Raw genomic sequence first — 27770 nt, 5'->3', positions numbered from 1 at the left:
GAAAGGTCTCAGCATGCTTTCTGTTGCCATGATGAAGGACTCATGGTAGTGCTCACCTCTTGACAATCATTCTTTCAGATGTCCCTAACAGTCTGAAGGGTACCCATTACCCATCTTCAGAGAAAATGACTTTAACTTAGTCCTCTGCAGTTCAAGCCCTGTACTTCCTGAAGAATGTCAGTCTGTCCTTCATGCCAGGTCCAGGGCTGTGAGGAGAGAGCAGAAGAGGCAGGGATTAGATTTATATTGGGTAATAAGATGGGAGGAGACCAGGAATCATTGGCTATAAAAGAAGGGAGGAAAAAATGACATGGGAACACAAACATTAGCCCCTTATATTGGGGCATATCAGTCAGGAGCAACCAACCCTACTTTCAGAGAGAACAATATCAGACATTACAGAGTACCATAAAATCATAGAATTCACCAATTCAGAGAAGAGGAGTGAGGGCCCTGCTCATATGATTACAATCTAGGAGAAAGTAGGGGAACCACAAAAAGTAAAAAGTGTTTTAATTGTATAGTCCAACATCATATCGTTGATGGTTTTTGTATATGGTCTTTCCTCAGTATCTCCGCCCTTGGCAGTGCTTGAATGTCTATTTTATTGACAACTGTCCGTCTTAGCTATTCTTAACAACCACAGTTCCCACCATTTTTCCCATCAACTAAACACCCCAAACAAGACAGGAATTTGGGCTAAAGTGGGTGAAAAGGCCATTGAGATTGTTTATAAGAGTATGTACTGTTAGCATCACGCTGAATCCCTGCTCTGACACGCAGGGTCTCCGGCATGTCACTTCACTCACCCACGCTACGGTCGGTTCTTCCTTTCCTCATGCACTGCATGCTTCCAACAGAGTTTCCATTCGGGCTTACAGCTATGTCCTTAGGGCATGCTTGTGCGCAGTCCCGCCCTCTTAATGGGCTAGCACATGCACTTGCTATTTCCTGCGCAGCCAATGGCTGAGAGGCATTATGTATATATTGCTTCCTCCCCACTGGGGAGGTGCCTGAGCAACCTTCCTGCTTGCTGTCTATGATGTGTAAGGTTGCATACCAGACTCTGGTGCAAATCTATGCCTGCTGCACTCTGGTGCAAATCCTGCCTGCCGCACTTTGATGCAGATGCTGCCTGCTGCACTCTGATGCAAATCCTACCTGCTGCACTCTGATGGAGACCCTGCCTGCTGCACTCTGATGCAAATTCTGCCTGCTGCATTCTGGTGCAAATCCTGCCTGCTGCACTCTGATACAAACTCTGCATGCTGCACTCTGGCGCAAACTCTGTCTGCTGCACTCTGGTGCGAACTCTATCTGCTGCACTCTGGTGCGAACTCTGACTGCTGCACACTGATGCGAACTCTGTCTGCTGCATTCTAATACAAACTCTGCCTGTTGCGCCATCCAGTCTGTCCTCTGGGTCCAGATGCTGTGCATCTGTTGGTCTGCCCTGGAGTGGCACCTGGCGTTCATCGGGAGCCAAGTCTAACCTCACCATCAGAGGCTCTAGTGAACAGTCAGGTGCTCACTTAGTTACACCCCTCCAGGCTCTCCACAGTCCGTGGCACAGTGGTTCCACAAATCTTGTCCATGACATGCACATTTTCATTATGTTGATCAATGATGAATGACTGCGCCAACTAGTGGCCAATAGATGTATAACTTAATAGTGTAGATAACTCAGCCAGGGTTACCAATCATCCAGAAATTCCAGGACAGTCCTTAAAAATATGGCAAGTTTTTTCCCTGTCCTTATGTCGAAAATTTAAGGTGTAAGAAGGTGACAGAGTCCGTCATGTGTCTTCCCCTCTTTGGACACTGTACACATGTATCACGTGTGGCACCTTGTTGTTCACTAATGTTGCTGTATTGTTTATGTACTGCAATGTGAATGTATTTTATGTGTGTTATGTATCGAAGTAGGGATAGAATAGAAGATAGAATAGGACAATAGTGGGATTAGATCAGTGGGGCATACTAGAGATAGGAAATAGGAGTATTAGTTTATGTTCAGTCAACATAGGGGATTTCCAGACGGGGAGACGTTTACAGTGTAGTGTAGTGCAGAGCAATAGGATACAGTGCAGACAACTTCCTGGTTAGTGAGCAGAGCCTGGGCAGCCTTGCCCAGGGCAAGGAGCAGTGCAGAGCAGATGCAGCAGTGAGAGGAGACAGTCTGAGAGCCATGGGGGTAAAGCTGCTAAGGCAGGAAGGGACCCTAGGCTGAGTGCCGTATAGGCGATCACCAGATTAAACAGCACCATTCCAAGAAGGATCTGAAGCTTACGGCAGGGACTAGGGGGCAGCTGAGACAGCAATCCCATTACCCCATAACTTGAAGCTGGACCAGGGGAATGGCAGAAAGCTGGTTGGCCTGAAGCACGGACGGGACAGGGATTGTCCGAAAGATCAGTGATTGCTGGAAAGGGACAGAGATTTTCCAGGAAAAGCAGTGATTGCCGGAAGCGAGGCAAGGATTTCCATAAGCGAGACAGTGATTGCCAGAAGCGTGGCAGGGATTGCCAGAAGGCGCAGAAGGTGCTGGGAAGGCAGGTAAGAGTAGAGATTGCTAAAACAGGTAGAGATTGTCCAGGAAGAGAAGAGATTACTAGGAAGACAGGGAAAGCTAGAGAGATGCCACTCTGTGTACATTGTGCAGCATATGAGATGGATACCCTGCTGCTAAGTAAAGTTGAACTATTGAAAAAGGACATTGTCTCTGGAATGGTTTGTGGAGCTCGTGGATATGGAGTGACAGAAGCCGAGGGGACTCTGACAACTAATGTGAGTGTCCTGCTGCGCACATTATACACATTACAGAAGGTACATTAAATTTCATCTGTGAGGCACCAGGGTGTGGGAGCACTACAGCTTGTTGCCACGACTACCACCCTGGCCGCCTTACAAAGGCATCTGTAATTTTTTTTTTAAAGCTGAAGAAACCTATACAGATAATGTTTACTGCAATTATCATAATTTTACAGTTTGCAATGGATGCAGCTGATGCTCTCATATCAGAATTAGATATGTATCACTTATAATCATAATGATTTATTATGGTTTTCCAATGTGTCCTTAAAAAGTATTGTCTGTCATGATTTTTGGATAAGCTGTACAGAAAAAATATAAAGCTAAAGGGGCTATCCACTACTAGGACAACCCCTTCTTAAACTAAATGTTATGCCCCGATAAATTAATAAAGCCTATACTCAACTCCCGTGCTCGCACCATTCTGGCCATGTCAGCACTCGTGGTCCCAGTACTGATTCAGTCGAATGAAACATGATGTTCGGCGCCCAATCAGTGCTAGCATCACTGTCTCCGCTTTCGTACAAACTGAACATGAAGAGGAAGGCTGGGCTGCAGTTGATCCTTGGCTTCATCTTCATGTTCAGTTTTTCCAAAAGTGGATACAGTGACGCTAGTGCTGATTGGCACCGGGCATCACGTATCACAGCCCCAGGGAGAGCGAATGCCGACACCATGGGAACAGTGCCTGCACAGGAGGTGAGTATAGGCTCTATTATTTTAGCAGGTGTTGTCCTAGTAGTGGACCACCCCTTTAAATTGGCAATCCTGCACTCAGTTCATCACAGATCATATTCAAATTCCCAAGTCAAGGCTCTGTATACCAAATGTGCTGTACTTATACAGCACTTTTCCAATGCAGATGAAAAAAGCCTTCACCGGGAAAGTACTATCCAGCAGGACACTCTTTTGATATATGACCAGTCCCTTAAAGGCTATTGATATTCACAGCAAATATGACAGAAAATGTTCTGTAGTATACAAAGGAAATGCCCACCAAATGGTGAGAAAATATAAGCGTATGTTAAAAATTGAAAACTTAAAGGGGTATTCACAAGTTGTGTGTTCAGCAGCTCGCAGCTTTCATGTCTCTTTTATTTCCTGGTTTCTGGAAGGTTGGCACTTCTCCTTGAGTGACTGTTATGGTCAGTAGCAGAACTGTATCCTTAGCGCAACTTGTGCTGAGCTTTATAGTTTTGCTGTAACTCATTCAGCTATAAAATAAGTGGTTTGTTCTGCTATACCCATTTTTACATGCATAGATAACAGGACCTTTGAAAAGGAATATGGCTCTGAAAAGTGAGAACGCACACTAGGAAAACTGATCTGGCAGCTGCTGATGCTGGGGTCCAAGGGCTGTTGACATTACAAATTTTATAACAGCAACTTGTCAGGAGCTGAGAGGGAGGTGGAGGGAGGCAAGCAGCTAACTGCTGTATAAACATCAATGAGCTGGAGAGAGCTGACTGAAATCTAAGAAGTTAACTCCTCAACCTGGTATGTAGTTACTGCACACACTTGGCTAGATTTTGGTGGCCAATATCCTTGGTGGGAAGCTGTACACTATGTAAGATAAAAGCTCTCACAGCAGGGGAACCACAGTAGATATAAAAAGCAAGTCAATTGCAAACTTATTTATTTCATGCTGTCTAACTACACAAATTCAATAACATAAAAATAACCCTCTAACTTATATCACTTCATTTTTGTCCTTATTTGCCAAAATGCTGAGACCCCTACGATTGCTGGAATAAAGTGGCTGAATCGTTAGGCTGAGCACTATGATGATTTAGTTTTAATTGTCTGTCTTAGGAGATACAGGGTTAGTAGGTGAAGGACCATAGAGTCCATGAGCCCATACATTGCATTGTTAAAAAATTAAGGGTCATATTGATCCCTAGCATTAAGGGCAGAAGCAAAGAAAATCTAAGCACCAAGATCCCCTCTGATCAAACCTTCTAACATGGCACTTTGACATGTAAAATTTTTTGCAAAACAGCAGGTACCCTAAATCATATGCAGTGCAGAGCTGATGCCACGAGCTGTTTATGGTACAGCATCTAAATTCATGTTTGTTGCCTTTTAGGTTAAAAGACCTTTAGGCCTTGTGTTTGCAATTGATGCATCTTTGATATGTTTTCAGTTTTGCAATCCTATACTTTATTCATGTGATCCTCTTTATCTTTTTATTGGTGGTTTTCATGGGAATAAATAAAAGCATGAATTGATTATCTAACGCTATCCTTCAGAACATCTGATAGACTAGTTTTACCTCTTGCAGTGAACGAGTTAACATAACTGACAGTAATAATTTAAAATGATGTCATCACATGAAGTTCTCCCTGAGGACCATCTGCCTGGAGAGACAGAAGTCACTTATACTATGAAGGTCATAGCCTGGCTAAGGACATTGCATACAAGCCTTTCATCAGCGAGTGAGTCATCTCACCATTCACTTTGATGGAATTGACGATTTCCTGAAAAGAAAATATTCTGCATTTTTGGGTTCTCCTTTAATGACAAGTGATTGCTAGGGGACTGGAATTTTACCAAATTCAACCTGTGCTCTGGAGCTAATCCAGACAAGAGTGAGTGGGGAAATGCCAACACAATGTTGTGCATTCACAAAGCAGAGGAAGTCATCCCAAAACACATAACATGAAATACAAGAAAAGTAAGGTAAAGGTTTACGCACATGATGCTTTTTTCTGGCATCAGAGTCTCCGAGTTCTTCTAGGCAAAGCCACTTGAAGAAAGTCATGGAGACATTTTTCCTGATGCGGATTTGATGGTGGCATTGCAATCATTTTTCCGGCAGCTAAGTTTCTAGAATCTTTTCTTTATATTTTACACTATGGAGTCAAGCAGATCCCTAGTAGAATCCACCCTAAGGGCACAGTCAGACGGCCTTATAAATCGGACTGAGATAGGTCAGTAAGGACTCAGCATACCTTACTGACATGTTGTACATAGTTGTACATACTTACGGACATGTTGTACATAGCACAAGTTGACCCACCAGTAGCACTAATAACATATACATTTACACATTAGACGTTTTCGTAAAATATATACTTTTTTTATTGAGCTCCACTGAGTAGCTGGAAGAGAACTTGTACTTTTGGGTAGTTATATAAAGGAGCAATAGATGTGGCTTGTCTACTATTGTGCAGAAAGTCTAAGAATTGCAGCAGTAATGGTGTCGAGGATGTGTGGCATCCCTCTAGTGTTTCTCTATCTAAAATTACGAGCAAGAGGACCTGTCACCATACCAAAAGTGACCAGTTTTTGCTCTTATTTCATTCCCGCTGCTCCTGTGAGTATTCTGTATATAAAAAAAAAATTGCCAAATGATTAGAGACATGGGCCTGTTTGTTTAGTGCTACTTTATCAAGGGGGCGTTGCTCACAGGATAACAATGAGACCATGCCTTCTTGTTAAAGACCATAAAAAGCATCACTAAACAAAAAGGCCCATATCAGTGGAACTGTATGGAAAAGAATAAAAAAAATTGGATAATCAGGGGAGCAGCAGCAATGAGATAAGAGCAAAATTTGGCCATTTTGACCTGGTGAGAGATATATTTTAAATTTGGGAAATTTTGCTCTCAGTTTTGATTAAATAACCCTTTTGGTATTTTGGATCAGCTAATTTTCTTCAAGTGCCCCTGACAGGGTTGGACTGGCCCACCAGAGAAATGGAGAATCCTCCGGTGGACCCTGGCTTATCCTTCATAGTGCAAACCTTGTAGTTGCTATGGGGCTCGTCTGCAGGGTCGGGAAATGTGCACCCTCAGAATCAAATCCTCCAGTGGGCCCAAGGTTCTTCAGTCTGACGCTGACCCCTGTTAGGGGGTACTCATCACATTAGTTTTTCAATTACAAAATATGTACCCCAAAGCTTTTCCAAAAAGAAAAGCAAAGACATTCTTAATTAATTTATATTTTTTTGTATAAATAACCTTACATGCCACAAAGCCTGAGGTCTCTGAGTGATTAGATCATTTTGGCAAGCTACTGAAAAATGAAATGGCAATTTAGGTATAGCATGTATATAGTATAGTATCTATATTCGAGAAATGACTAAATAAGGTATAAATTCCCATTCAATGATGGTTAGACCCATAAATAGGGTTAACTGTGCTAGCACTAGTTCATATCCTTTGTACACAGTTAATTAGTGTTTTAATCATTGCATATTTAACTAAATGGCTTACTGTATTTATACTGGTTGATGATGGCTCTGTTTCACGTAGGCACAACATTGTGTAGAAGGTTCCAACTTGTAAATCCAATAATTGTTGTGATGAAAATACAACAAAAAGGTGAAGTCTCATTGTTATCAAATCACTAATAGGTCAGATTATGGTTGCAAGCCAAACCTAAAACTGCAATGGGGAAATAAATGGTGTATATAAGTGATGAGCACATTGAATCTAACAAAATCAAATTTGTATAGAACATTTAGGAATTAAATTAAGCCTGTATAAGTATAAGATTTGCTTATGCGCTAAGCACCTAAATTGTCCACCACCATTTTATATCTTGCAGAAGAGTGCAACAACCTGAGAAGGATCACATGACCTCAAGAACATGTGGGTCAACCTCCCCATAATGTTTTGCAACTATCACATCACATAGTATAGCACAGCCGATCAGGAGGGATTATCGCAGCCTGATTAAAAACAGAGGCAGGGAATGCAGCTTCCATTTTGTGATGAATCTGAAAAGAAGACTTCACAACTCACAGCTTAGCTGTGGAGATAGGAAGAGAAATCCATAAAAAAAAACTGTACAGATAGTATGTGACAGCACAGTATTAAAAAAATTAGTATGTGAGGAAAAGAGAATAATGTAGATGTAATTGACAGAGAGACATATGACTGTGACATAGCAGGCAGGCCTCCGCTTCTGCTTGCTTGATGAGTGTGATTATAGTGCTGCTGAATTTCAATAACATTTTTGGGGGACATTTTTATAGAAGTGAGCCAACAATATTGCTGAAAGAAAAAAAATACGTCCGTAACTTGTCAGACACATTACTGAATTTTTTGCTCACCTGTTTTATCATCCTAAGTTGGAAGTCTTTCATGCTGCACCAATATTGTTGCCTACAGCTTGTTGCTGCAATTTTTTTTTTTTGCTGCTGCTTTTTTCTAGCATTTTTTGATCACTCATTTTTTGGAAAAGGAAGAGTTGTGTTATAAAATGAATATTGAAAAAATATTGTAAGAAGCCTGGAAAATCTTACAAGGCTTTGTGTTATTAAACAGGCTGTAGGTTACCGTCTGTTTACACGTAGCTATATATACGGAAGTCACTTTGACATTACCATGGCTGTCTTTGAGTTAAAGAGCTTGAAAGAAGATGGATATAGTCCTTGGAGACCGAAGAGGGTCATACACATCTTTTCAGGGCAGTTGGATGCATTTGCTGCATATAGATTCACTGTGAATAACATTTTCTGGGCAACACACACTTAGAGTTCTTATAAATGAAACAAACTCATATTCAACTAATTCAGAGTATGGTTCCACCATAACTCTTGGACATTTCTGTAGAAATTGCCAAAATGCCTTTTGCTTTTCTTATATATTATCTTCTTAATTACTGTAACTTACTAGAATCAGTTTTCCACTTTCTAAATTCTCTCCTTTCCAATCTATAATGATTCTTCTTTGGATTCTTTTTGATGGACCAGTTTGTGTCCATTCAGCCACTGACTCTATGAGTTAACTTGGCCAAAGGACTAATTCTGTGGGACATTATGCCATTTAGTTCTGAACTCTGTAATCAGAGATAGCTAAACTGTGAAAAAGTTTTAAACAGGTATGGAAAAAATGCCGCAAAGCATGAATGCCTTGAAAAATAGAAATGTTAATAGATTATTTTTATCAATTATTAAAATGCAAAGTTAATGAACAAAAGAGATATCAAATTACTATTTGGTGTGACTGACTGCACTTTGCCTTTAAAACAGCATTAATACTTCCAGGTACACTTGCACACTGTACTTGGTAAGGAGGTTGTTCCAAACATCTTGGAGAGCTAACTACAGATAAGTGGATGTAGGCTTGTGCAAATCCTTCTGTGTCTTCATGAAATCATATACAGACTTGTTGATGTTGGGGTTGGGGCTCTGTGGCGGCCACATCATCATTTCCAAGGACACATGTATTCTTCTTTATCTGGAGATATTTTTAATGACATTAGACTATATGTTTGGGGTCATTATTCTGCTGCATAATAGATTTGGAGCAAATCAGATGCCTCGCTGATGGTATTGAATGATGGTCAAGTATCTGCTTATATTTCTCAGCACTGAGGAGACCATTAGTCCTGACCAACTGTGGAACTCCTTTTGCTAATATGTATTGTATCCCAAAACATGCAACGGACCTCCCTCATGCTTCACTATTGCCTGCAGATACTCATTCTTGTACTGCTCTCCCGCCCTGACTTTGTTACAGTCAAATATTTCAAATTTGATCTCATCGGTTCTGAGCACCTGCTGCCATTTTTCAGCCTCACAGTTCCTATGTTTTTAGACATAGTTCAGTCGCTGGGCCTTGTTTTCATATTGAACGTGCAGCTTTTTTGGGGAAATTCTTCCATAAAAGTCTCCGAACAGTAGATGGGTGTAGCTGGGTCCCACTGTTTGTTGCTAGTTTTGAGCTGATGGAACTGTTGGACATCTTACAATATCTTAAGTAAAAAAGCATGATGTGTCTTTCATCTTCTGCACTAAGAAAGTTTGAGTCTATGGTCCTGATGTTTTCCATTTATTGGTTCTTCTTCAAATCAGCTTGAACAGCATGCTGAAACTCCAGTCTTCTTTGAAATCTTTGCATGAGAGACACCTTGCTGATGCAGTATACAGTGCACATGTGTCTTGTTATTGTGCTCAGTCTTGCCATTGTGCATGACCTGTGATATATACAGTAACTGTCTTTCACAAGCTCACCTTTGTAGCAGAGTTTAACTCTTTCTCACCTAGTTTTAAGCCTCCTACTGTGTTTCAACCTGCATATGAAAATTATGACCATTATTACCTGTTTAGTATAATAGGTTAACCATACACCTGACTATAAGCCTACAAAATCTCTGACTAAGTGCAAGTATACATAAAAGAATTGATGCTGTTTTTAAGTCAAAAGATAGTCGCACCAAATGTTGATTTGGTTTAGATTTATTCACTTTGCATTTTGTTGATTGCTAAAAATAAACCATTAACACTTCTATTTTTGAAAGCATTCTTATCCTGCAACATTTTTTCAACGCTTGTCTAAAACTTTTACAAAGCACTTTACATCTCTGCTGCCCCTGTGATTAATGCCATACCTGCTGTAAGAAAACTGATTGCATGCATGTCTCTGCTATTGCTGTGGTTAGCCATATCCCTGCTGGAAGATACCTAGTTGCATATAGGTATATATATAGAGAAAACAACAGGGCTTATCACCTTTTTTGTATATGAGCTGGATGTGGGATGGATGAACGAACTGCCTTAGGTGCCAGGTATTTCGCTGGTGTGCTCAGCAGTAGAATGACTAAGAACAGTTGCCAGAAACACGTCAGAAGATTTTAATGTATTACCTGAACTAGTTTGTGGCTTTATTGATTTTCAGTAAAGACCTTTTACTTTTACCTACTTCCATTTGGATGTGCCAAATTTCTCACATTTTGTCTAGTTGCATATAGGTCTCCGCTATTCCTGTGGTTAACTATATCTCTGCTGCACGATACCTGATTTCATATACTACTCTGATGATCCTGAATGTAACTGCCCTCCAGATACATTTACTGCTTCCAGCTTTGCTTGCCCATTTGCAGTCCTGCATACTCTGCTGTCCTAACCCTTGCTGATGCACATGCTGTCCTGCAAGCCCAGGTCTTCTGCTGCTCACCCTGATCTACGGGTAGAGAATCCAACTCCCGAAGTGAGACCATAATACCCTTTCTAGTAAATACAGTTATTTCAGTCAAATGTCAATCCATGGCTGGAAATGGTGCTGTTTCTGAGTAGATTTTTACTTTTACTAGACAACTTTTTTAAGTGGTTAGTTATGTATATAAAAATAAAAATTCATATAAGTAAGGAATATTATATTTTTTTCACAACTTCTGTTATGACAGAATTTTCAAAACCTTTTGCGGCTACCAACCTAACCTGTTCTGCTGGCATATAGTACCAATATACACATCCCACACTAGTTGGTGGGTCATATAATGGGTATTTCTAATGCCCCTAAATTAGCCACTAGTGCACGATAGGTGAAGATAGACTTTGTACAGGACCACTATGTGTGTGTCCCAGCAGCTGTTTTTCAAGATTGTCATGCCAATATCTCTGGTATATCACAAGAAAATGATTAACACAGTCCTTTATATCTGCTCTAGGATAAACTGCAATTGGTTCATGGCTATGGTCTCCATTACTAATGGGACTCAGTTTACTTTCAATGGATGCACATACGGTATGCCAATCCTTACCATTAACGCATGATATGACACGTCTGATGCTGACATTTTTTCATTATTCTGCTTCCATGACTCAGCAGAACAACAGCAATAACAATACAGATGTGAGTGAATAACGATTATGTAAAAATCACTTGTGAGCAGTGTGATCGTGGCACAAAGGCTTAGGTCATAATTTGTACAAGGTTTTCTTTTGTGAATATTTGCCTTTATTCAAAGGCTTTGTTTTATTGTGGCGTTATCTCAATGACGTTTTAGTATCCCACTAGCATTTATCTTCATTTATAAGTTGTGCTTTATTGTGGGGAGGTCACATCCGTGTTTATCTATATAGCTAAACTTTATTTCACTGTGATTATGTCACCACATTATTTGTCTGTTTTCATTGGTTGTGCTTTGTTGTCAGTGTTTTGCTATTGCATTCCTAGGCTGTGTACTACATAGATGATAACACGTCAGTGTCTGTGTTTATTTGTAGGCTGTGTTCTTTCTACTCCTCAGCATTGAAATTGCAACACCAAAAAAAGGAAAGTCAAGGAATTATGCACATCACAAGATCAAAAGACATGTTCACGATAGGCAAATGGCGAAAAGAAATTAGAACAATTTTTTCAAAACATCTCGATTCATTTAGCATAGAGCATGAGTGCCACATGAAGAAATAGACACACGCTCACACCTTGGTTTCTATCAATGAGATTATTAATGGTTGTCTGAGGAATGTTCTGCCACACTGAATGCACTGGGGCAAATTTTCAAGATCCGCTACTGGTAGCCTCGTGAGGCTAGAATGGAGCCATGGAGTTTGGAATGCAGGTCTATCCTTTTTAGCGATGAGTCTCGCTTTTGCCTTGGAAGCAATGATAGTTGATGATTGGACTGGAGACTACATTGGTAACACCATGATGAGACCTTCACAAGGGAATGTCACACTGGTCCTACCCCCAGGATTATGGCCTAATATATGGAAAGCATGGCCTGTGGCATCTTCACACTTGTCTCCCATCCCACATCTGGGAAGTAATTGGTACAATTGCAAAGGGAGCTGCCAGCAGCGTCCATAACTAATTGCATTTCTTGGCAACATATTTCTCAGACAACCATTAATAACCTAATTAATATCATGCCAAGGTGTGTACGTGCGGATATTCATACTTGTGTCATTCATACTCGATACACAATACTGAATAAATAGGCTTTGGATCATTTGCATATTATTAACATGTCTTGATGCTGTGATTTCCACAATTTTACAAGTTTACATTTTTGGTTTTGCAATTTCTATGTTGAGTGTATATTGATATCAAAGTAGTATGTGTTCTCATTCGCAGGCTATGTTTATTTTATTGATGATGTCAAAGCAATACAATAGTTATCATCTTTATTTCTAAACTGTGCTTTGCTGTGATGATGTCAGAGTATGTGTCTGTCTTCATTATAAGGCTGTGTTCTCTTCTGGGCAGTTCAAAATTATATTCATTTTAAAAAATAGGCTGTGTTCTACTGTGATGATGTCACAATAATTAACAAATTACTTTACTGCTACATTGCATTAGGGGGGTGCGTTTAAAGCATCCATTACATAGCGGCATTAACGCTATGTAACGGATGCGTTAACGCACCCATAGACGGCAATAATGTAGCGCATCGCTGACGCATGTCATAAGCAGCATGCGTTAGCGATATGCCGTCATTCTGTGACGGACCCTCGGACGCGGTCTGCGGCGTTTGAGGGTCCCTCACTGCTAACACAGATGGAGCATCTGCGCTAGCGCGATCGCATAACACGATCGCATTAGGGAGTAGCGTTACCGCAGTGCGTCAATGCTATGCGTTGAACGGACTGCATTAACGCTATGTGAACCGGGCCTAAGGCTATTTTGTTATAGTTTGCGTTTTAGTAAGCTGCGTTTTATTTTGATGTCATTATATTGCAGATATCAATGTTTGAATTGTACCTATTATATCATATGTGGCCTTTAAGTTTGCTTGTCTTTATTATGTAAAATTAAATATACCCAGCACAAAAGAAGTCACACATACTCCCTACTCTTTTGTAAAGCTCTCTCTAGATCACTGCTCAGACATGCCTGAAAACACGTCCTTCTCATTTGATGCTCAGTATGACCGGTATCTCTAGCAGAATTTTCCCGCTGGGCCCTGCCCTCCACTCCTTTATTCAAACAGCGGAGACCTCATCCTGTAGCTTGATACTAATGTACTGTTATAGCTATCGATTCTCTACAGACTACAAGATGCTGTTCACCCAGTGTTTGCTTTCTTAATAAGGAGCAAGGATTGTTTTGGCATTGTCTGTCACTGTCAGTATTAGATGAAGACATGGTTTGCCGTTAGCGCTTCTGTGACTAAACACAAGGTAATCCCAGATGGTAACATCAAATCTACCTGAAAATTCAGCATGCAGCCTTTGCATACAAATAGTAGATTCACTAGGGACATTTAAATGGAAACAAATATTCAGATTATCCAGAAAACAAAAATCTGTATCAGTTCCTATGAATTACCACATCATCTCTTCTGTGCAATAACCATTGTCCAATTTTAAGAATTTTAAAGGAAACCTGTCTGTAAGTTTTCCCTATCCACCATTTTGCGGTCCTCTTTAATATCACTCTTATGACCACAATATAAGAACTGAGCTGTTCCGCATACCTGTGACGCTGAGTCACTACTCATGGGCAAACCATGAGACTGGGTGGTCATGAGGTCCGAGGTCAGATACCTGGAGGGCTCACAGTACAGAGGGGTGATACAAAAATGTGGTCAGGTAACAGTCCCGGGTCAAATGCCAGGAGGGTACGTCAAAAGAAGAAGGATAAATCCAAAAGAGTAGTCAAAACAAAATCCTGGGACATCAGCAAGATCAGAGACAGACACAGAGCAAGCAAACACCTACCTAAAGCAAACGTACAACTGACACAGACTACTAGCAACAAGCCTGCTAAATACCTTGCAAATCATTAGAGGTAGGAAGCACCTGAGGAAATGCCTGCAGACTAAACCAGTTTGAGCAGCAAGGCTGTCAAACTGTTGACAACCCAGCACACCCCAGGATAAGATTGCATAACTGGACTGTCACTCACAAAACTGACAATCCAGCACACTCCAGATCCAAGAGAGTAGCTGAGCTGTCACTCACAGCGTTCCTTGGCCACAGTTAATGTGGAAACCGTGACAATACCTAGGGATATCCTTTTATAATTGTCCCACAATGTTTGTTAATCAAAGCCAAGTGGTCTGATGGACATGCACTGTTTGGCACTTCCTCTGTGCTCACATTTGACACCTCTTCTTCCTTGATTGATGAGGATAATGTCAAGCAGCCTATTCTGCCTGCTCAGGTCTTGTTCCCTACAGCACAGGTGCAAAAATTTAACAGGCTGTGTATCAAGGAAGAAGAGATTGCAATGGAATTACAAGCATGGCTGGTAATCGGTAATTTAAAATTAATAAATGAATGCAAGTCGGTTTCAGAATGTATAAAAAAGTACAGAAGTAGTAAAATATTCATGGTACTGTTTCAGGTCAAAAATGTGTTAAACAGTAACAAACTTTAATGTGGAAAGAAATGATTGTTTATGTGGCAGAATGGCAGAATGAGAAGAGAAATGTCCCCTGGGACCAAATTTCACTGCAAGGATGTATATAAAATCTCTCTAATTTGTCTACAGAACAGAATAAGGGCATGTATTCTATTAAGAGGAACATGACAAGATAAAAGGAGTGTTCTTTAGATTAATTCATTACAGGAGGGTTTTGTTCTCAAGATGAGAAACATTTCTGCCACGAAGGAAGAAATCTCTCCGTGTACTTTTCTAAGCAAGTGAGCAAAATTAAATCAAACACATTCTGAAATATCTTGGCATCTTTTCTTTTTCCCGCTATACAAAATACATAAAGGGAATCATGAGTCCATTTTTGTATGTGGAAGGGTAGCAATTGAAGAGAAAATCAGTGATAAACAGTAAGCAGTGATCAGGACAGGGAGCAGACACACTAACAAGCTCGGCAGATGCCAAATGACACTGGAATAACACACCTATGCTTGGTACAGAAACCAAATGGACCTTTTTACTTCAGGTCATGAGTGGGTCTCCTATAAAGCATAGGGTCCAGGGCTTTTGTGGATGGCAATTGTAACTGGTGCTACTGGCCATTTAAGAAGCCTCAAAGTTCTATCTATTAGGCTACTTTCACACATCCGGCTTTTGTAATCCGGCACGATGCGGCAAAATTTGTAACAACCGGATCTGGCACCGGATCAGGTTTTGTCCCATAGACTTTCATTCTCGCCGCATTGTGCTGGATGGGTATGTGTCACGTCCGGTTTTTGCCAGATACGGCAAAAATTAGCCGTCCGGCGTCTGTAAAAAATGTTCCCTGCAACGTTTTTTGCCAGCGCCGGACCGATTTTTTGAACAGCGCATGCCCGGAGACTGAGTTTAACCCTAGAAGTGGCGAATGAAGGGAAAAAAAATTCTCCCTCTCTCGTCCCCCGGATCAGATCATCATACCTTTGTGCGGGTGCTGTTGTGAGCTCATCTGTTCATTCATCTTTTGTGTCCGAGGATCTTCCTCTTCTGGTGAAGGAAGGTAGTGGGGCTGATTTGGATGAAAGAAACCAAACACCTGATCAGGTGGATTGTGACTGGGTAACGGGAACTACAGACTGGATATAAGGCAGCCGACGCCCTTCTGAGTCGCTGGTGATTTCTCTGCTGGATTCTTGGAGACCAGTCTGATTCCTGCTTCCCAAAGATAAGTTTTTGCTCTGCTATTGAACTTATTAGTTTTGGTTTTGTTTACCTTGTTTTTTGAGTTCAGCCATCCCCGGCCGGGGGTGTGCTGGATTCTTTTTCCTTGATCAGTGTTCTCTTTTGCTCTGCTTCCAGAATATTCTGAGTGCTGATATAGGGTTTGAAGTCTAGTGACTTCAGGGTCCTTTTTGCTTATCAGTTGTGTTGGTAATATTTTTAGCAGGGTTTTCTCGGATTGCAGACAGCAGCTTTTCTGTCCTGTCCTTTTTAGTTAGCTTGGGCCCATCGTTTGCTCAACCTATCTTTCTATCTGTGTTGGTGGTTTCATCTTGCTTCACCGTTATTATATGTTGGGGGCTGCCTATTGCTTTGGGGTCTGCTCTGGGGCAGTCAGTTTAGTTTTCCCTTTTCTCTCTTTAGGCTTATTTAGATCTCCGGCTGTGACGAGGTGTCTAGGATCACCGTAGGAACGCTCCACGGCTACTGCTAGTTGTGTGATAGGATCAGGGGTCTGCAATCCGCTAGTTTCCAACCTCTCTGATTTTCTGGGCTGAGCTTGTGTTTTGTTTTTTCCTCCTCGGTGGCTCAATCATAACAGAATCACCAGCCATACCGCAGATTCTAGGGTACTCAAAAGCAGGAAGGAATTGTTTAAAAAAAAAAAGGGGGAAAAAAAAGGTGTCAGAATTTTTTTTTTTTTTTGAGTATATTTTTTCCTCTTTTTCTCTGAGGCCGTAGGAGGAATATTTTTTTTTCTGATGGAGTTTAAGCAATTGTCTGATCGAGTGGAGCAGCTTGCTGCTGAAGTGCGAGGAATTTCCACCTATCTTGCTCATTCACACGCTGCTGAACCAAAAATCTCCACTCCTGATGTGTTTTTTGGGGATCGGTCTACATTTTTGAACTTTAAGAATAATTGTAAATTATTTCTTGCCTTGAAGCCTAACTCCCCGGGGAGCACTGCACAGCAGGTTAAAATTGTCATCTCCTTGCTGCGCAGTGATCCCCAGGATTGGGCGTTTTCTTTAGTACCAGATGATCCTATTCTAGCTAATGTGTACGCATTTTTTCAGGCCTTGGGGTTGTTGTATGATGAACCTAATGCTATTGATCAAGCTGAAAAGACCCTGTTGGCATTGAGCCAGGGTCAAGATTCTGCAGAACTGTACTGTCAAAAATTCTGAAAGGGGGCGGTCCTCACCACTTGGAATGATGGTGCCTTGGCAGCTCTCTTTCGGAAGGGTTTCTCGGAAACTGTAAAAGATACTATGGTGGGATTTCCTGTTCCCTCTGGTCTTGACGATTCTATGTCATTAGCCATTCAGGTTGATCGGCGTTTACGTGAGCGTAAAATTATATGGGAAACGCTGCCACCTGTTGAACAAATGTTTGAACCTATGCAATGTGATAGAGTTTTGTCTAGGGCGCAACGTCAGGAGTTTAGAAGACGTAATAAGCTATGTTTTTTCTGTGGAGATGCCTCTCACATTATTTCTATCTGCCCTAAACGAGAGAAACGTTTTGCACACACATTTGCTGTAGGTGGTGTACAACCTAAGTTTCTTCTGGCAATTACTCTGATCTGCTCCCTGTCCACATTTTCTGCTAAAGCCTTTGTGGATTCAGGAGCGGCCTTGAACCTAATGGATTTAGATTATGCTAAACGTTGTGGTTTCCCTATGACACCCCTGCGGATGCCTATTCCTTTGAGGGGTATTGATGCTACTCCTTTGGCAAAGAATAAACCTCAGTTTTGGACCCAGGTGGTAATGCGGGTCGCCCCAGACCATCAAGAAAATTGCAGATTTTTGGTGTTGCATAATTTGCATGATACCATTGTGCTGGGGTTCCCCTGGTTGCAAATCCGTAACCCAGTTTTTAATTGGAAATCTGTGTCTGTGGTGAGTTGGGGTTGTCGGTGTGCTCTTAGTGACACTCCTGTTTTCTCCACCTCTCCCCAGTCGCATGAGGTTCCTGACTATTTGGCTGATTTTTATGATGTGTTTAGTGGGAGTAAGTCTGCGTCTTTGCCTCCTCATAGGAGTTATGACTGTGCAATTGAGCTGAGTCCGGGGTGTAAATTTCCCAAGGGTCGACTTTTTAATTTATCTATACCCAAACATGAGGCTATGCATTCATATATTAAGGAGTCGTTGGAGAAGGGTCATATTAGACCATCCTCTTCACCCTTGGGTGCTGGGTTTTTTTTTGTGGCCAAGAAGGATGGTTCATTAAGGCCCTGTATTGACTATCGCTCCCTTAACAAAATTACTGTTAAATATCAGTATCCATTACCCCTGATTTCTGACCTATTTTCTAGAGTTGAAGATGCTTGCTGGTTTACCAAGCTTGACCTCAGGGGGGCGTATAATCTTATTCGCATTAAGCATGGGGATGAATGGAAGACAGCGTTTAATACTCCGGAGGGACATTTTGAGTACCTGGTGATGCCTTTTGGGCTCACTAACGCCCCTTCTGTCTTCCAGTGCTTCATGAATGATATTTTCTGGGACTTTGTGGATAAGTTTCTGATCATCTATTTGGATGATATTTTGATCTTTTCCAGGGATTGGGACTCTCATGTGGAACATGTTCGGACTGTGTTCCGGATTTTGAGGGAAAACTCCCTGTATGTTAAGGGATCGAAATGTCTTTTTGGTGTACAGAGGATTTCATTTTTGGGATTTATTTTGTCTCCATCAACTATTGAAATGGACCCGGCCAAGGTACAGGCCATTTATGATTGGGTGCAGCCCACTTCTTTGAAGGCTCTCCAGAAGTTTTTGGGTTTTGCTAATTTTTATCGTAAGTTTATAGCCAATTTTTCTGTTATTGCCAAACCATTGACTGATTGGACTAAGAAGGGCGCTGATTTGCTGAATTGGTCTCCAGAGGCTGTTTCTTCTTTTCAGGAGCTGAAGCGGAGGTTCACTTCTCCGGTTTTGCGACAACCGATGTCTCACTTCCATTTCAGGTGGAGGTGGATGCTTCAGAGACTGGTGCAGGAGCTGTTTTGTCCCAAAAAGATCCTGTGACATCTAAAATGAACCCCTGTGCCTTCTTTTCCCGAAAGTTCTCTCCTTCGGAACGCAACTATGATGTGGGGAATCAAGAACTGTTGGCCATGAAGTGGGCATTTGAGGAGTGGAGACATTGGTTGGAGGGAGCTAGATATCAAGTTGTGGTCCTCACTGACCACAAGAATTTGATCTACCTTGAGTCGGCTAAACGATTGAATCCGAGACAGGCCAGGTGGGCCTTGTTTTTCACACGTTTTGATTTTGTGGTCTCCTTTCTTCCGGGCACTAAGAACGTTAAGGCTGATGCCCTCTCTAGGAGTTTTTTGGCCGATTCTCCTATTGTGACCAAGCCTGCTACCATCTTAGGTGAGGGGGTGGTTCTTTCTGCCATCTCGCCTGATTTGAGACGTGCTCTGGAGATGTTTCAGGAGGATAAGCCTGAGCGTTGTCCCAGTGGTAGGTTATATGTTCCTGACCAGTGGAGGAGGAAAGTGATGTCTGAGGTTCATTGCTCCACATTGGCTGGTCATCCAGGTATTTTTGGTACTAGAGATTTGGTGAGTCGGTCTTTTTGGTGGCCTGCCTTGTCTCGTGATGTCAGAAATTTTGTGCAGTCCTGTGGGACTTGCTCCCGATCTAAGCCTTGTTCTCGTTCTAGTGGGTTGTTGATGCCTTTGCCGGTGCCCAGGAGGCCATGGACCCATATTTCCATGTATTTCATCTCTGATATGCCTGTCTCTCAGAGGATGACTGTTATCTGGGTAATTTGTGATAGATTCTCTAAGATGGACCATCTTGTACCACTCCCTAAGTTGCCATCTTCCTCAGAGTTGGTGCCCTTGTTTTGGCAACAGGTGGTTCGCTTGCACGGTATTCCTGAGAACATTGCATCGGACAGAGGAGTTCAGTTTGTCTCTAAATTCTGGAGGACCTTTTGTTCCAAGTTGGGAATTCAGTTGTCCTTCTCCTCTGCATTTCACCCTCAGACCAATGGGCAGATGGAGAGAACAAACCAGACTTTGGAGGCTTATTTGAGATCTTTTATATCTGCTGATCAGGATGATTGGGTCTCATTTTTACCCTTGGCCGAATTTGCTTTAAATAATAGAGCTAGTTCTGCCACTTTGATGTCACCCTTTTTCTGTAACTTTGGGTTTCATCCTCGATTTTCTTCAGGGCAGGTGGAGTCTTCTGCCTGTCCAGGGGTTGACACTGTGGTGGAAAGAATGCAGCAGATTTGGGACCAAGTGGTGGATAAGTTGTCTCTTTCCCAGGAAAAGGCTCAGCGGTTTTCAAACCGGCATAGGACCATTGGTCCCCGGTTTAAGGTGGGTGATATGGTCTGGTTGTCATCAAAGAATATCTCTATGAAAGTGGCTTCTCCAAAGTTTAAACCTAGATTTATTGGACCTTACAAGATTTTGGAGATGTCAGTATTGTCTTTTGCTTCCTCCCTTGCCCAGGAGTTGTGGTATGTTCTGTACACGGTTAGACACAGGGGTGAGAGAGACAGAGCACAGGGTGGAGACAGCCTGCCTCTGAGCTGAAAGCTGAGAGGAATCTGCAGATGTGTCGGGTATAATCACACACAGCTCTGCTGTATTACACCCAGTCTGCCTCTGAGCTGGAAGCTGAAGCTGAGAGGAACCTGCAGATTTGTCAGGTATAATCACACACAGCTCTGCTGCATTACAACTCTATATAACAAAATTCAAACCAAATAATGGGTCGGATGCAGAAGAGATCCCTGATAAAACCTATATTTTGATTTAAACATTTAAAATACAATTTTAAAATAAGTAGAGATGTCGCAATAGGGGACGCACAGAGGTGACACTCAAAGTAAATAGAATGGAACATGCAAAATTTGATTAAATTTATATTAAATAAGACATCAGATCACAGCTATCAATGTGTCATTATATTCAGCTTCCTATGACCTACATGCCCATATAGATGGCTTAGAAAGGTTGATCTTACTGACAGATTCCCTTTAACTATCCTAACCTTCGCTTCCTTGCTTTTTTCTGTCCATCATTCCTACTTTTTGCTCTTTGCAAATGTCCTATTATGTATTTTTCATTCTTATAAAGGAGGGCCGAGTTATTTTCCAACCCATATGTTTGAATTATGATTCTGGACCACATGAACTTTAGTATAACTTGTTCTTCCATCTGCAATATTTGAATGCTGTTTTTTGTTCAACTGGTTATTCAAACTGTGAAGATTGTGTCTTCTATCACTAAAGGTGAATATGTAATTTGCGGTTTGTTACATTGTATCAGTTCGGCTAGGGCTACTCGGCGACATATGTCTTGCAGCAGCAATTCTCTGGAAAATCGCACAAATATTTTAGAGCTCTGATTTTGGTGTGAATAAACCAGCCAACTTGCAGACGTGTTGCATGCAACTTGCATTGAAGTCTATGGCACATATGTCACTTGCAACCAGTGAACTAAAATCCAACAAATACATGTGGAAATATTTGAAACTCTGTGTTTTAGACACAGCAGGTTGCAAATCAACATTATAGGAAATCATTACATTCAATGTTGCAGTTTGTCGCTACGAATTCAGTGTTGCGCAATATTATCGCCATGTAGCCGTAGCCTAAATCTTTTAATAGAAAAAAAGAATTCTGTGAACTCAGTTATCTGTTATTTTACTTTTGTCTCTCCTCACAGATGATGATGATTTAGAGGTTTATACTAACACCAGGCCGCCTGGGTTCAACGCCAACCGCAGAAGAAGCAGAGCAGTCCTGTATCACCTCTCCGGACATCTCCAAAAGCAAGATAAGAGCAAGCTCAAGCTGAACAATGTAAGTGTTAACCAACAACTTGTGATATGATCAATACGGGGTCAGTTATATTTTATCAATGAATGTATATTTCATGCTAGGATCCATAAGGGTTAAATGATTTTGTAGTCTATTTGGCCAGTGCTATCAGGAAATAAACATATCTTGAAATTTCAGCTACATAAAAAGAATTATATGTTATATACTGGAACAGAATGGTCCATAAGGAGATCAGTAGAATTCCCAAAGGGCTATGGCACAGTAATGAGCCCAATAAACCAGCAGAGCAGAAGATAATCACATTTGGTGATGATTTTGAAGCCAACCACTGTTACTATTATTTATTTCTTATTGGGTATTTTATAAATCACCAAACAGATCTTATTGATTATAAAGAATAATAGAATGGTAGAGTTGGAAGGAACCTCCAGGGTCGTCGTGTCCAACCCCCTGCTCAATGCAAAATCCCTAAACCATCTTTGAAAGATGTCTGTCCAGCCTGTGTTTGAAGACTTCCATTGAAGGAGAACTCACCACCTATCGTGGCAGCCTGTTCCACTCATTGATCATCCTCACTGTCAAAAAGTTTTCTTATATCTAACCTGTATCTTCTCCCTTTCAGTTTCATTCCATTGCTTCTCATGTTTCCATGTGCAGATGATAATAAGGATGATCCCTCTACATTGTGACAGCTAATAAGTCTCTTTTTATCCTTCTATTTTGCAAGCTAAACATTCCCAGATCCTTTAACCCTTTCTCGTAGGACATACTTTGCAGGCTGCTTACCATCCTGGTAGCTTTTCTCTGAACTTGCTTCAATTTTTCAATGTCTTTTTTTAACCCCTTCCTGACATCAGACGTACTATCCCGTCCATGGGACCCGGGCCCCTATGTCCATGGACGGGATAGTACGTCTACCGCGATCAGCGGCGCCCACGTGGTGAGCTCCGCTGATCGCGGCCGCGTGTCAGCTGATTATCACAGCTGACACCCGGCACAATGTGTCAGGGGCAGTCACAGACCGCCCCCGACACGTTAACCCCTTGCACACCGCGATCAAACATGATCGCGGTGTACCGGGAGTTAAAGGGAAGCATCGGCAGGGAGGGGGCTCCCTCCGTGCTTCCCTGAGCCCCCCACGGCAGCGCAATGTGCAGCGCTGCTGCCTGGGGCTCCTTTCCTGCAGGCCCCCGAATCCATGATGGCGACGGGGGCCTTCGGGGGCCTGCAGGAAGCTGGCTTCCTCAGTGCCTGCAAAGTGCAGGCATGAGGAAGCCTTGTGCACTGCCTGTGACAGATCGCTGACCTGTCACAGTGATCTGTGATGTGACAGATCAGCGATCTGTCACAGAACAGTGATGTCCCACCTGGGACTATTTAATAAAGTGAAAAAAACTAAAAATAAAGTGTTAAAATAATTTAAAAAAAATCGCCAAATAAATTACAAAAAAAAAAAAAAAAAAATTCCCCCAAATAAATCCATTTTTTGAAAATAAAAAAAAACAAAACAATAAAAGTACACATATTAGGTATTGCCGCGTCCGTAACGACCCGCCCTATAAAACTGTCCCATTAGTTAACCCCTTTAGCGAACCCCTTAAAAAATAAAAATAAAGAACGAAGCAAAAAATAATGATTTATTATCATACCGCCAAACAAAAAGTGTAATAACGCGCGACCAAAAAGACGCATATAAATATCCATGGTACCGCTGAAAACGTCATCTTGTCCCGCAAAAAACGAGCTGCCACACAGCATCATCAGCGAAAAAATAAAAAAGTTATAGCTCGCAGAATAAAGCGATGCAAAAATAATTATTTTTTATATAAAATAGTTTTCATTGCATAAAACCGACAAAACATAAAAAAACGACCTAAATGAGGTATCGCTGTAACCGTACTGACCCGAAGAATAAAACCGCTTTATCAATTTTACCGCACGTGGAACGGTGTAAACGCACCCCCCCAAAAGAAATTCATGAAACGCTGGTTTTTGTTCATTCTGCGTCCCAAAAATCGGAATAAAAAGCGATCAAAAAATGTCACGTGCCCGAAAATGGTACCAATAAAAACGTCAACTCGTCCCGCAAAAAATAAGACCTCACATGACTCGGTGGGTCAAAATACGCAAAAATTATAGCTCTCAATATGTGGTGATGCAAAAACTATTTTTACAATAAAAAGCGTCTTTCAGCGTGCGACAGCCGCCAAACATAAAAATCGCCATAAATAGTAAATCAAACCCCCCGTTATCACCCGCTTAGTTAGGGAAAAATAATAAAATAAAAAAAATGTATTTATTTCCATTTTTCCATTAGGGTTAGGGTTAGGGCTAGGGTTAGGGTTAGGGCTAGGGTTAGGGCTAGGGTTAGGGCTAGGGCTAGGGCTAGGGTTAGGGCTAGGGTTAGGGTTAGGGTTAGGGCTAGGGTTAGGGCTAGGGTTAGGGCTAGGGCTGAGATTAGGGTTAGGGGTGTGTTGGGGTTCGGGTTGGAGTTAGAATTGGGGGTTTCCACTGTTTGGGCACATCAGGGGCTCTCCAAATGCAACATGCCGTCTGATTTCAATTCCAGCCAATTCTGAGTTGAAAAAGTCAAATGGTGCTCCTTCCCTTCCAAGCTCTGACATGCGCCCAAACAGTGTTTTACCCCCACATGTAGGGTATCAGCCTACTCAGGACAAATTTCAAAACAATTTTTGGGGTCCAATTTCTCCTGTTACCCTTAGGAAAATAAAAAATTGGGGGCAAAAATATCATTTTTGTGGAAAAAAATGATTTTTTTATTTTCACGTCCGAGCGTTATAAAATTCTGTGAAGCACTTGGGGGTTCAAAGTGCTCACCACACATCTAGATAAGTTCCGTGGGGGGTCTAGTGTCCAAAATGGGGTCACTTGTGGGGAGTTTCAATAGTTTAAGTACATCAGGGGCTCTCCAAACGGGGTGTCAGCGTACTCATGACAAATTGGACAACAACTTTTGGGGTCCAATTTCTCCTGTTACCCTTGGGAAAATGAAAAAATTGGGGACTAATTGATCATGTTTGTGGAAAAAATACGATTTTTTTATTTTCATGCCCGGGCATTATAAACTTCTGTGAAGCCCTTGGGGGTTCAAAGTGCTCACCACACATCTAGATAAGTTCCTTAGGGGGTCTCGTTTCCAAAATGGGGTCATTTGTGGGGGGTTTCCACTGTTTAGGTACATTAGGGGCTCTCCAAAGGCAACATGACACCCGCACACCATTCCATCAAAGTCTGCATTCCGAAACTTCACTACTTCCCTTCCGAGCCCCGACGTGTGTCCATACAGTAGTTTTTTCTCACATATGGGGTATCAGCATACTCAGGACAAATTGGACAACAACTTTTGGGGTCCAATTTCTCGTGGTACCCTTGGGAAAATAAAAAAATGGTGACTAAAAGATCATGTTTGTGGAAAAAATACGAATTTTTTATTTTCACGCCCGGCGTTATAAACTTCTGTGAAGCACTGGGGGGTTCAAAGTGCTCACCACACATCTAGGTAAGTTCCTTGGGGGGTCTAGTTTACAAAATGGTGTCATTTGTGGGGGGTTTCCACTGTTTAGGTACATCAGGGGTTTTCCAATCGCGACATGGTGTCCGATCTCAATTCCAGCCAAAAACGTCAAATGGCGCTGCTTCCCTTCCGAGCTCTGCCATGCACCCAAATAGTGGTTTACCCCCACATGTGGGGTATCAGCGTACTCAGGACAAATTGCACAATAACTTTTAGGGTCTTGTTACCCTTGGAAAAATAAGAATTGAGGGTGAAAAGATCATTTTTGTGGAAAAAATATGATTTTTTAATTGTACGGCTTTATGTTATAAACTTCTGTGAAGCCCTTGGGGGTTCAAAGTTCTCACCACACATCTAGATAAGTTCCTTAGGGGGTCTAGTTTCCAAAATGGTGTAATTTGTGGGGGGTTTCCACTGTTTTGGTACATCAGGGGTTTTTCAGTCGCGACATGGTGTCCGATCTCAATTCCAGCCAAAAACGTCAAATGGCGCTGCTTCCCTTCCGAGCTCTGCCATGCGCCCAAATAGTGGTTTACCCCCACATGTGGGGTATCAGCGTACTCAGGACAAATTGCACAATAATTTTTAGGGTCCTGTTACCCTTGGAAAAATAAGAATTGAGGGTGAAACGATCATTTTTGTGGAAAAAATATGATTTTTTTAATTGTACGTCTTTATGTTATAAACTTCTGTGAAGCCCTTGGGGGTTCAAAGTTCTCACCACACATCTAGATAAGTTCCTTAGGGCGTCTAGTTTCCAAAATGGTGTCATTTGTGGGGGGTTTCCACTGTTTTGGTACATCAGGGGTTTTCCAATCGCGACATGGTGTCCGATCTCAATTCCAGCCAAAAACGTCAAATGGCGCTGCTTCCCTTCTGAGCTCTGCCATGCGCCCAAATAGTAGTTTACCCCCACATGTGGGGTATCAGCGTACTCAGGACATATTGCGCAATAACTTTTAGGGTCCTGTTACCCTTGGAAAAATAAGAATTGAGGGTGAAACGATCATTTTTGTGGAAAAAATATGATTTTTTAATTGTACGTCTTTATGTTATAAACTTCTGTGAAGCCCTTGGGGGTTCAAAGTTCTCACCACACATCTAGATAAGTTCCTTAGGGGGTCTAGTTTCCAAAATGGTGTCATTTGTGGGGGGTTTCCACTGTTTTGGTACATCAGGGGTTTTCCAATCGCGACATGGTGTCCGATCTCAATTCCAGCCAAAAACGTCAAATGGCGCTGCTTCCCTTCCAAGCTCTGCCATGCGCCCAAATAGTGGTTTATCCCCACATGTGGGGTATCAGCGTACTCAGGACAAATTGCACAATAGCTTTTAGGGTCCTGTTACCCTTGGGAAAATAAAAATTGGGGTGAAAAGATCATTTTTGTGTAAAAAATATGATTTTTTAATTGTACCGCTGTACGTTATAAACTTCTGTAAAGCCCTTGTGGGTTCAAAGTTCTCACCACATATCTAGATAAGTTCCGTGGGGGGTCTAGTTTCCAAAATGGGGTCACTTGTAGGGGGTTTCCACTGTTTAGGTACATCAGGGACTCTCCAAACGTGACATGGCGTCCGATCTGAATTCCAGACAATTTTGCATTGAAAAAGTCAAACGGCGCTCCTTCCATTCTGAGCTCTGCCATGCGCCGAAACAGTCGTTCCCCCCCACATATCAGGTATGAGTGTACTCAGTACAAATTGCACAATAACTTTTGCAGTCCAATTTCTCCTGTTACCCTTGGTAAACTAAAAAAAAATTGAACCTGAAGTACTTTTTTTGTGAAAAAAAGTTAGATGTTCATTTTTTTTTTAAATATTCAAAAAAATTCCTGTGACGCACCTAAAGGGTTAATAAACTTCTTGAATGTGGTTTTGAGCACCTTAAGGGGTGCAGTTTTTAGAATGGTGTCACTTTTGGGTATTTTCTATCATATAGACCCCTCAAAGTGGCTTCAAATGTGATGTGGTCCGTAAAAATAAAATGGTGTTGTAAAAATGAGAAATCGCTGGTCAACTTTTAACCCTTATAACTTCCTAACAAAAAAAAATTTTGGTTCCAAAATTGTGCTGATGTAAAGTAAACATGTGGGAAATGTTAGTTATCAAGTTTTTTGTGTGCCGTATCTCTGTGATTTAAGGGCATAAAAATTCAAAGTTGGAAAATTGCGAAATTTTCAAAATTTTTGCCAAATTTCCGTTTTTCTCACAAATAAACGCAAGTTATTTGAATGAAATATTACCACTAGCATGAAGTACAATATGTCATGAGAAAACAATGTCAGAATCACCGGGATCCATGGAAGCATTCCAGAGTTATGACCTCATAAAGGTACAGTGGTCAGA

At 41.6% G+C, this 27770-nt stretch overlaps 1 protein-coding gene across 1 annotated transcript in view; it reads left to right on the top strand.

The window, feature by feature from the left end:
- LOC141054283 (voltage-gated delayed rectifier potassium channel KCNH8-like) overlaps window positions 1–27770 on the top strand; it is an 883800-nt gene that overhangs the window by 655316 nt on the left and 200714 nt on the right. The window contains exon 4 of the mRNA XM_073551561.1: window positions 21774–21910. Coding sequence (XP_073407662.1) covers window positions 21774–21910 — 137 coding nt within the window. The remainder of the gene's footprint in view (window positions 1–21773; window positions 21911–27770) is intronic.

This window comes from Dendrobates tinctorius, unplaced genomic scaffold (genome assembly GCF_039654945.1).
Source record: "Dendrobates tinctorius isolate UK_male_01 unplaced genomic scaffold, ASM3965494v1 ptg000177l, whole genome shotgun sequence".
In the NCBI taxonomy this organism is placed as follows: Eukaryota; Metazoa; Chordata; class Amphibia; order Anura; family Dendrobatidae; genus Dendrobates; species Dendrobates tinctorius.
The sequence above is the reverse complement of the archived record's forward strand: the minus strand, read 5'-3'. Positions and strand labels throughout refer to the sequence as shown.